Source organism: Anneissia japonica, unplaced genomic scaffold (genome assembly GCF_011630105.1).
Source record: "Anneissia japonica isolate Jap-2015-1 unplaced genomic scaffold, ASM1163010v1 scaffold11779_len1430905_cov172, whole genome shotgun sequence".
NCBI classification, from domain to species: domain Eukaryota; kingdom Metazoa; phylum Echinodermata; class Crinoidea; order Comatulida; family Comatulidae; genus Anneissia; species Anneissia japonica.
In genome coordinates, this window is record NW_022740041.1 from 1,108,462 (window position 1) to 1,120,618 (window position 12,157).

General features: G+C 31.4%; 1 protein-coding gene across 4 annotated transcripts in view; it reads right to left on the minus strand.

The window, feature by feature from the left end:
• The window catches only part of LOC117118127 (ankyrin repeat domain-containing protein 12-like), a 115,822-nt gene that overhangs the window by 26,938 nt on the left and 76,727 nt on the right, over nt 1–12,157 (minus strand). For all 4 annotated transcript variants that reach the window (XM_033262632.1, XM_033262631.1, XM_033262634.1 and 1 more), the window contains one exon: nt 6,753–6,895. In XM_033262632.1, coding sequence (XP_033118523.1) covers nt 6,753–6,895 — 143 coding nt within the window. The remainder of the gene's footprint in view (nt 1–6,752; nt 6,896–12,157) is intronic.

A 12,157-nucleotide genomic window follows, 5' to 3' on the forward strand; every position in this document is an offset into this window, starting at 1 on the left:
TAATTAGTTTACCTAAACACAATAGACAAGCTAACCTGATAGATAAAGACAAGAAGAATACAATAAATGTTTTCGTGGTTACGTTAATTGTAACAAAATACTGCACTGCCCTGCTATTCATCGCTAAGTTAACAGCCTAGGCCCAGTTGAGTCATAGCGAACGTCGTGGGCCGGCATGACACGGTTGCTGTACACATTCAAAGATTAAAGTTGAAATCGTGACCATTCACCTGCGGCCACACACACACACAGCAAGCATGTGAAGTTGTCGCCGGGATTTGTTCATTATTATTTTTTAATCTAAAACAAAGCATGTCAACTATTGAATATAATTAGGCCTACAGTAAAGTCTCATCTTCATCTGTTTTGTTGCATTCCTCAAATTCTGGCCTAGGCCTACCTGGGCCTAGCCTAAAAAAATCGCGTCAGGTAGCCTTGGGCCTAGGCCTGCTCGACTTAGGCCTTCTGGTTTTTAAGAGCTTTCACGAATACGGGGGGGCCCCCTTTTTTTCACGAATACGGCGCCCCCCCGCCCGCCATCCAAAGTTATTTGTGCATACATTGTTTAATAGAATTAACTATCTATATAACGTTAAATAAACAATTTGTTGACCACTTCCAGAACTAATACTTTGGGACATGATTAATAGGACATTAAACCGTTGATCTATAGTGAAAAACAAATTTGAATTTTTAGGCAATTTTTTGAGCTCCCATATTTTTTAGCTCATTTAATCAATACTGAGCAGTTCGGCAACTTAACCATTTCGCCACGACATGCCTCATATGTATGCTATCGATAAGTTTCCCGGCGATTTATAGGGCCCAATTAAACAAATGAGTAGTTTATCACATTATTATTTTAATATATAATTAAATATTTGAAGTAACAGGGAGAAAGGATAGAAAAAAATTTAATATCCACAAATATATAATAATAATCAATTTTTCATTATTATATTTATGTTTTTGGAACAAATTTGGGCACCAATCATCAGAGTCAAGGTGCCAAGCCTATCACGTTTCATAATTCGACATTTTTAAGAAGAAAATATACTTGTTAAATAAAATTACGATGTACGAAGATTGTAGCTAAGACTTGAATATTGTATGGGAGGCAAGCAGGAAAAGAAGGTTTTGATCATTATTGATGATTGTTGTTGGGAGCAGATGGTGACAATCACTAAGAAATGATTGACATTCGAGTGAGGTCATGTGATGTCTTATTTAAGTTCCATCTTGAAGGTCAAGAATGTAGAAAACCTCATTAGTCTGAAGGAAATTTGCAAAATAACATCAATTCACATCCTTCTCAATAAAAAAAAAAAAAACACATTTACTGTACATGTTCGGTATGCAAATTTGTAGTAGATAATAAGAACAATAACATACTATGGTTCAATCAGTAAAGCATATATTTAAAGTAAAGAAAGTAACAAAAAAAATGCATATTGCCAAGAATCCAACAAAAATCCAATGATTGGTTAAGATGTTACTACAAAAATCCTTATTGTCTGCCAGTGGAATGAATTATACCCTTTTCACACTGTCATTTCGCAGTAACTAGTAACATGTTGTAACCAGGTTTGTGTAGTGTGAAAGAAATCCACATAAAATTTTCTGATATATTGGACCCCTGTGATACCTCGGACGAAAAAACAGCCTTTGTAGAGGCCTGTCCCCCCTCCCCCCTCCTGAGACGTCCAAATTTATTTACTACGCATGTGCTTGTACCGCTTGGGGCATTTTTCGTAAATGTTTACCGTACATACAGGCAGTGGGAAACATTTGTCGTGCTACGGTAGTCCTACTAACCTAAATCAAAGCCTACCTCTAGGCCTACAGCAAAAAATATACAAAGAATAATTAATTATGCAAAACTTGTTGGGGAGGAACATATGTTCGTGTTCTAATTCTCAAATGAAATCTAATTACTTTAACTAGTTAATTCAAATTTATTTATTAAAATAATGATGAATTTCACTGTTCAGGTTTTAATACAAAAACATGGAATTGGGCGAGATTCATATGTACTCTACAGAAGTTTACATGGTACAAGCGCACACCCCCTCCCCCCCTTATCCTCCCAAACACAAAAATTGGGGGAAACAAATTTTGGGAGTGGGCCCTTTTTAATCAAATGGCAATTTTCAGCAATATATACTTAATTCAAAGCCAATATTTTATGAGTCTTTCTGAGGATATTAATAAAGGTCATAACCCTGGGCTTTTGCCCGAGGGAAGGCTGGTACATAAAATTGAGCATAATGTAGGGAGGGGGCTTATAAGCATGGAACTACTGTAGCTGAATAATACGAATAGTGTATGGTATTTTTCCCCCCGACACACTAGGATGTACGCAGCTTCTGGTCTGCTAAAGCTTTCAGAATCTCAGAGAGGATGCAATTGACTACCCAGAGGAAGGATACAGCTTGGCTCATTGCCAAGTCTGCACTAGCAATATGAGGTCATCAGGTCTTCGTCTCAAAAACCTCTCCAACAGCCATAACAATTTTTTTTTTGATATCTTTCTTACTGTCATTTACCATCCAACTTTTTAGTTGAATGTGATTTTGTATTTGACATAATCTCTTACCCCAGCCATTTTATGCTAATTCTATGCATTTTTTGAAAAGTTTTTTTTTTTGTGTGAAAGGGATAGCTACTTATTATTTAAGACAGTGAATAAGTTTGTTATTGGCAATCCTTGACCTATATGCCTTAATGAATAAAATATATAAATTGATAAATGTATAATTCATTCGTAGTTTGCAATATATTTCGAAATTAGTTTGTTTTTATCAAGCACTATCAGCCCTTGGGCAATTAGCAGATGATAGAGGCCTGTGCTACTATAGAAATGCCATATTTTAATTTTTATTTAAATAATCATTATGTAAATTATTCCACATGAAACAAACTATTCAAAAGAAAATTATACTTTCCATTTGTGAAGAATCATTATATTTTCATATGAAATTTGGATGTCTTACAAAAGTTGATTTAAAAAATGGGTAGCATCATACTACTATAAAAAAGTAAATGAGGAGGGAGAAGTAAACATATGCTTGGTGGTATCCCAGGTTCAAGTCCTATATTAGTACTAAAATAAATCGGGATATTTTTTTTACATGACTAAAAAAACAGTTGCACTCCGTAAGCCTCATAATCAAAAATACATTTTCACTTGCTTAGTATACTGGGCCATGTTTCAACAATTGCAGTTTGCTAAAAGCTAATTAGGTTGTGACGTTCCATGCGATTCTTAGTCCTATAGAATAATGGCTAATTAAAGTGTATAATTAACTGCTCTGGACATTAAATGCTAATTTATAAATACTAATAATAACTTCGCCTTTGTATGTCTCAAGAAAAAAAAACCATCATATCTTTAGACCCAGCATCAATAATTACCATGAATCCAGTATCAGGCTGTGTGTGTAGCATGCACCTAGCCTACAAGCAACGAGAGAACTAACCTAGTTTGTCCAGGTGGACTGTAGTGTAAGGTTCTGCTTTTATCACACTCTAATATTACATTCAGGTATTATGCCCGGAGGCAGAATTTCTAATTTAAGGGGTTTTTCAAGACTGAATAAATTCTATGAATAAAAGATAGATTCAATACTAAAATAACCTTTTGTTATAAACAATGTCAAATCTAGGAAATCAAAATAGTGGGAAAGGGCAGCCAGGGGTGGACTTTCACAGATCACCTCAGTCCCGCCATGGTTGGGGCTTAGGTAAGAAAATTCATGATTATGAACTTTAGATGGCCAGAAATGGCATTCTCGTACCTAAATTTTATAATTTTCATTTTTTTTCTCCATTTTTAAATATAATTTTGAAATATTTAGTGAATGGGAGGGGGCGTGACCTGCCTCTTTAATCCACCACAGTATAATATTACAATACAGTATTACCATATACTCATTAATAATTACAACTTGTAACTGAATATTGCAAAGGGCATCTATAAAAAGTGATATAGTAATTACTTAATACCTAGATGTTAGATGACTTCAAATAATTTAAAGTAACTTAACAATTATTCTATACTCGATATTTCACATCACATTTATTAAACATATCTTGTGATACAGCATTACTTTATAGAATAGAATTTCATTAAAAGCAATGACACTGATAATATATGTATAATAACAATAATAATAGACGCATGTCTGCCCTACTGTACGTCAGTACGGATGAACATGCTACAATATCCAGTAATTGAAAATGTTCAACTTATCTCCGCTCATAAAAAATGTATTGTAAGTTCAACAACATGCTTGCTTTTGACGAGTATGCAATATATAGCTGTAATGCTCTTACACAAACTAACATAAACATTCTACCAGAGTATATTTTAATACTCCACTGCGAGTATTATTACATCTACATCTGACCTTTTCAACTCTATTTCTCTGTACACCAGGGCTGATGTTAGGCTTGAGTTGTTAGAAGCTATCTCAGCGCTCATTAATAAATAAGCTTTCAGCTCTCTACAGGGGGCACATCCTCCTGCTAAAACTTTCCTCCAACTAAGCTGTCTAATCGTATATTACCATGGTAACAGGGTCAGGATGTACTAGATGGTTTTGGCTGGAATTGATGTCATCATCAATTTAGGGATTGATATGCTCCTCTATAACTAGCCTTTAGAATGAGAGGCAGCTGATTCTATGTAGTTATTTAGTCAACATTTTATATTGATCTTGACCACTGGTCACTTAATAATACAATAATAAATATGATTTATAGCGTACACATCCACCTTAGAAAATGGTCAAGGTATTCTTCATGTATTTGTGCTGTCTATATACTCTGGTTGAATAAATGAAGCAAAAATAAACCATATATTTGACAACATTTCATTTCTCATAAAAAAACACCATTTATTACTGTCTATATTCACACTCAACAAACCTGCCAATTTCATATTTTTACAGGCTTCACAGTGACCTAGACGAGACCAAACCATGTTGTTTATATAATGCTTGTTTCCGTAGAGCAAATTCCAACTGTAACATCAATTATAATCTTAGCCATATATATGACTAATATGGTTGTCCATCCCAAGTGTATTAATAATAATATAAGAGGGCAAGTGGAGTTTCAAGAGATTTGCAAAAGGGAACTTGTTTTTGACGAAGTAGACTATAATAGCAAGTTCTTCTCGTTCTGTTAACATTGTGCAGCTGCATAATGCTTCTTCCAAAAAAAAAACAAAAAAAAAACAAAAACAAACAAAATCATTATTTTTATAATTAGTTACATATTTCATTCTCATCAAACAGCAAGTTATTTTCCACTACAACAATAAGTCTTCGTTTATGATTTGAACTTATTTTTGATCACATAATTAAACAAATCAAGGTGTCACAGGATTTGAATCAGAATCCTGGGACTGGAAGGCAAGGCACCAAGCTACAACTCCACAGCTAAAAGAAAATCTGCATATCCTTCAAATCCTTCAAATTTGCAATTTTCATTGTCATCATAGTGAAGCTATTAAGCTATTTCTACATTTGTTTCTGGGGTTTTCAACATGGATCAACAAAGTAGTAAAAGAATTTCATAACTGAAGATGTGAATTTTATAAACTCTAACTTATTGTAGCAAACCAGGCATTAATATGCAAAAAAAAATGTAATGACAAAACAAATTTCTCAGATAATCAAATCAGCTGATCCAAGAAAACTATCAGTGTTAGAAAAATATCCAATAAAATGAGAAAACCTACAAATAATATTCCAATATTTGAAGAAGCTGGTACAGTGAAGAAAGCTAAGTTGATGGATAAAATTTATATTTAGTCACACAATCCATTTCCACATTTTAAACAAAATTTATAAATGATTTCTATATTCAAAACAAAAAAATTATATTCTTTTAAACAAAATTCATACCATCATAAATTTATATTGATTAATTAGTATCATTCATTAGTTTTCTCACCTTAACGTGGCCATTGATAGCTGCATCGTGGAGTGGAGTATCATCTTCGAGTCCCTGCGTGTTGACGTAGGCACCGGCTTTCAACAACACTTTAGCCACTTCATAGGATCCGTGATTACAGGCTTCATGCAATGGTGTCCAAGCTATCAGAAATGAACCAAATGGAAAGCACAAAATGAATTTCACTTTGTTTACAAAAGATAAACAATGTATTTAGTAGGAGGATACATTTGAGATATTGGGTGGTAAAAACTGTTAATTGAAGTGATAAGAATGCCTACTATTATTTAGTAAGAAAAATAAACCTTCAAATTTGCAATTTTCATTGTCATCATAGTGAAGCTACTAAGCTATTTCTACATTTGTTTCTGGGGTTTTCAACATGGATCAACAAAGTAGTAAAAGAATTTCACAACTGAAGATGTGAATTTTATAAACTCTAACTTATTGTAGCAAACCAGGCATTAATATGCAAAAAAAATGTAATGACAAAACAAATTTCTCAGATAATCAAATCAGCTGATCCAAGAAAACTATCAGTGTTAGAAAAATATCCAATAAAATGAGAAAACCTACAAATAATATTCCAATATTTGAAGAAGCTGGTACAGTGAAGAAAGCTAAGTTGATGGATAAAATTTATATTTAGTCACACAATCCATTTCCACATTTTAAACAAAATTTATAAATGATTTCTATATTCAAAACAAAAAAATTATATTCTTTTAAACAAAATTCATACCATCATAAATTTATATTGATTAATTAGTATCATTCATTAGTTTTCTCACCTTAACGTGGCCATTGATAGCTGCATCGTGGAGTGGAGTATCATCTTCGAGTCCCTGCGTGTTGACGTAGGCACCGGCTTTCAACAACACTTTAGCCACTTCATAGGATCCGTGATTACAGGCTTCATGCAATGGTGTCCAAGCTATCAGAAATGAACCAAATGGAAAGCACAAAATGAATTTCACTTTGTTTACAAAAGATAAACAATGTATTTAGTAGGAGGATACATTTGAGATATTGGGTGGTAAAAACTGTTAATTGAAGTGATAAGAATGCCTACTATTATTTAGTAAGAAAAATAAACTATATAGTATGTTTGATATTATATAACATTTTACTGTGTAAAAGAAAAACAACATAACATATTAAACAACCAATGCGTATACAACTAAACATTTACTTGAAAGGTAGTGTTATATATTCTACAATTTGTAAGAAATCAATATCAGACACTACATATAAATGTTTCACAGAAAATAGATAGCACAATAGTTCTGATCTCTCTAAAAATTCTTTTTGAGCATAGAAATTAGAAACTATGTTATTCCACTGACTTTAATGCCCAAGGGGTCAAACCTGGTCAAGGTTCACTGAACATCCAATAAGGCAGTACACCATATAAGGAAACGTCTTGAATAATTAGCAGAGCTGATGGTGATTGGCTGTCATCTAAGTATATTATTACTAAAAAGGATAACTAATTTCTCTGGGACAATCCCAATAAGGAACACCTGATGTAGTGAAGTATGATGTATAAAAAACGTCCAGTTTGAATATAAACACATTAAAGTGAAGGATTAAAAAAATGCAAACATGTATACGTATATGTAGTAAAGTATGATGTATAAAAAAGTCCACAGTTGAACAACACATTAAAGTGAAGGATTAAAATATGTAAACATGTAGTATAGTTACAGTTATGATGTATAAAAAAGTATGTCCACAGTTTGAATAAAAACACATTAAAGTGAAGGATTAAAAATATGTAAACATGTACTTATGTATATGTAGTAAAGTATGATGTATAAAAAGTCCAGTTTGAGTAACACATTAAAGTGAAGGATTAAAATATGTAAACATGTAGTTATGTATATGTAGTTAAAGTATGATAAATTTATAAAATTAAGTCCACAGTTTGAATATAACCATTAAGTGAAGGATTTAAAATATGTAAACATGTAGTTATATATATATATAAATGTAGTTAAAGTATGACGTATAAAAAAGCAAGTTCACAGTTTGAATATAAACGTGTTAAAGTGAAGGATTAAAATATGTAAACATGTAGTTATGTAAATGTAGTTAAGTATTATGTGTAAAAAGTAAGTCCATAGTTTGAATATTGTCATTAGGTAAAGGATTAAAAATTTGTAAACATCACTCTTTTCAAAGACATAAAGGTAATTTTGTGGAGTTTACTGTATTATAAACAGTCTAGATTCGAGGGTATTATCAAATGAATGATTGCATGTGTTATATAAACAATACATCTACTGAATATGTAAAGATTATTTACTCAATAAATGACAGTTTCTCTATCAAGAATGATTAAGATCATTAAGAATTTTTTAGACCTGTCTCATTTTATGGATGCTTATTCCTGTAGGCCATACTAATCCAAATTAAAAACAGAAATTTAAAAACAAAATGCCAAAGGTATGAAATCGTGACAAAAGCTTAGCATAATATTTAGATAGAAAACAAAGAGAAAAATAAAGACTTGACACTTTAGACTTTGATAATGGATTTGGCACATTTAAAGGTTTTTTAAACACCGAAGATTGGATTTTAAAAGCGTTTCGCAATGTAAATAAAGATGTAGGCAATAGAGAATTTCTAGACAAGAATTATTTCATTAAATTCTTTACTCTAACAACTCTACCAACCATTTATTACTGGGTTTTTTTAAAATTAAACATTAGTTTCTACGAAATTATTATTGGAAGTATCTTGAAAAAATTTTTTTTTTCTGATAGAACACATTTATTACTTTTTGACAACAAATGACTTCCATGAAGCAGGTGTCAATAAAAAAACAGTTGTAAACATGTAAATTTTATATTAATTACTATCTCAGATGAAGCTAATATTTAGAGAATATTTTATGATGTTTTTGCTTTCTTGTTTTCGAGAGACTCTCAAATGTAATTATGTTTACATTCAGATTATCCACAAGCCTGTCTTAATCCGTTTCCGTTTCGCAGTTTTATTGATGTTTTTGTCTGGAAATATACAAATGAACTGAAATAAAACTATTTTTATAAACTATAGACATTAATTTAAGTACAATTCTCATTGATACTAATTTTTTTGACAATAAATTATCTTTTACTATTTCCCAAACTTTACATGTTCAAGGAAAATGTTACATTAAAGTGTGTGTTATCCTCGAGGGCTTTTGTCCTACATCCTAAAAAATCAAATTAAACTGTTGAATTGTTCGTTTATAGGAATAAACAACTTATCCACTTCTGATAGAGACAGAAATACACAATGCAGATTTTGTTGATCACTTAAGTTTTAAAATGAAATTCCTTCAATTGATGACCTAAAAATTGTTGGGCCTGTGTTAAGAATATAGAATCAGCATTAAAACAAGCCTGTTATTTCAAGAAGGAATTTCTTTTTTATTTCTAATTTCATTTTCTAATATATGGAAGTTCTTTTCAAGAAAAGGTCACCAAATAACATAGAAATATTAATTAAAAAAAAACAAAACAAAACTGAGCATCTGTGTTTAAGCATTTTAAGAGCTTATTCACAAATGAAATACCGTAGGGGGGGGGGGAGAGATAAATACAGGGTTAATTAATGTATTTTGTATTTTATAGACATAAGAATCTGCAAAATTAATATTATACAATTAAATGAACATCCATACATTATAGTTAACATTATTTTGCTGTGTTCTTTTAGTTGCGTAATCATTCCTGGTAAAGCATACATACTTCATTTGCATTTTGAGCCTAAAATCTAATAGTTATTCCACAGCTTTTGCTCATTTTGTGTGTATTTTATTTAAAAAAAAAAAATTTCAATTCTAAATCTGTGTGTATTTTACGTTTTTCAATTTAGTTTGTGATGTATTAAAGAACTATGTTGAGCTAATATTGGATTGACATACACATATAATACAGCTATTAACGATTGCCTATTTCTTAATACCCGTAATTCCTAAATTTTACAAGACTAGAAGAACAGGAAGAGCAAATAGAATTAAGGAATGCAACAGTTAATCTCGCATATTTGGAGACGAAATACATTTATAAATAAATAATCACAAATTAATAAATGAGCAAATTAATAAATGAACAAAGAATGAATGATTGAATTAATGAGAATGTGATTAGATGGATATTTAAATAATTAATTGAATTATTTTGAATACCACGCTTCATTTATTATTGAAAACAGAATTAATTCCTTCTCAGGAGCATTATAGCCCAATAAACAAGTATAAATTTTATAAATATTTTTTTCTACCTGAACTAATAACAGTGATGCATGTAAAGCACTTGCTATAGATAATTTATTTTGAGATGGAAGTAAAATCCGACTATAAATCTTTGGATTATGTTTATCTTCTCAAATGATAAATTAAAAACATTTGTTGAGTTCTGAACCTACACCTGTTAAGTAATTTTATTTATATATTTGTTGATTAAACAATATGATTTTGATATTAGATTATAGATTTGGAAGTTAATAATCACTATATTGGATTATCCTTTTAAAAAAATTATTAGTTTATCATCCTATCTAGGCTGGAAAAGTGACGAGGGGGAGAGTTTTTATTATGTTTTTGTTTGCTACTGCATTGATATTCAAAATGAACTATATGATTGAGGTAATACAAATAATATCTACTAACTATTCACTAAATAAATGAAGAAAAAAATGGAAACAAATTTGTTTTCAAAGAAATCTTCCACCCACCCCCCCATAAAAAATATATACATTTTTTCAATACTAAAAACATGTGGGCGATGATGATAAAATAATAATTTTTTTTATAGGGCCAAAGGCAACCCCAACTTCAAATTGGGTGCTTATCAAACAAAATAGACAGCTAAAAAACCAGATACATTTATGAAATATTAGAAGTCTCTGATGAGTGGCTGTCATTATTAAAATAATCTACACAAAGAAATACTGTATTTGTGCTTTTACTTCAGATTAAAACTCTAAATTAACTAGTATACAGTAAGCAAAATAAATTGGAAACACCATGACTTTTTAATAGTCAAAATACAGCTGTAAATCTAATAGTAATGCATTTCTTTTCTATAGGAATTTTAAATAAGAGACAATTTTTTAATGTGTATCTGACTGGCTAAATAATGATGTCACTAATTAAATATTCACATCAATATGGTGATTAATCAATTCACAAATGGTTAAAATTGTATTTATTTTGCAAAATTATCATTTACTATCCAGCAATGATAATATATCCCAAATGATGAAAGCGTAGGTATACAAAGATCATGGATACCATTAAGTATGCTCTAACATACACAGAGATCCCAAGTCTCCCGAAAATCGTGGATTTCTCCTGATTTTTTAGGCCGTCTCCCGTCCTCCCGAATTTTATTAATTTTCTCCTGAAAATTCCACAACAAATGTAATTTCCACGATGTCATAGAGCAAAGAAACAAAATTTATTTATCTTAAGCCAATGTATTATGGCATTCAATCAGCTATAAAAATGTCATAAGCTAGACCAGGGAGTTGTTATTTAAGTTGTTTATCTAAACAGCTCCATGGCAAGGTTAGGCCTAGATCTGTGGTAGACTCGCCTTGTTTATCCTCCATGTTACGATCTTTTGCATCCAGCGCCGACCTCAATCAATGAGATGGCTGTCAGTTAAGTAAATAAATTTCAACAAATGAACGAAATCAGAAATTACATGGATGGATGGATGGATGGGGCCCAAAGTTTTTGCCGTGAGGGTTTTGAACTTGGAGAATCGGTGCATAAAAAATACTTTTTCTTTCAAGTAAGCTTAAGTTGTTCAATAACAATACTAAAAAATCATATTTAATAGGTTTTGATACTAAGCAGTCTTCCGAAAAATGAAGTATATTTTAACATCGATCCTGAAATACATGTAGGCCTACTGTAGGCTAGGCTCTATCTGCACTGCAGGGGTGTGTGTGTTGGGTGGGTGCCTGTGTGTGTGGTGGTCCTGCCTCTACGGCCTTCGGCCTAGTTACGCACGTATAGATGGAGCCTAGCGAGGCAGGATTTAATGTTTTTTTCATGGCATTATGTACCAGTTATTATAGGCTAGACATAAATGCTGACTTAAAACATGTAGTATGGTTTAGTAAATTAAAATATATATGTTTTTAATTTCTCGGCAAGTTGCAGTTACTTTGCTGGAATTCTACGTTCTTTGAA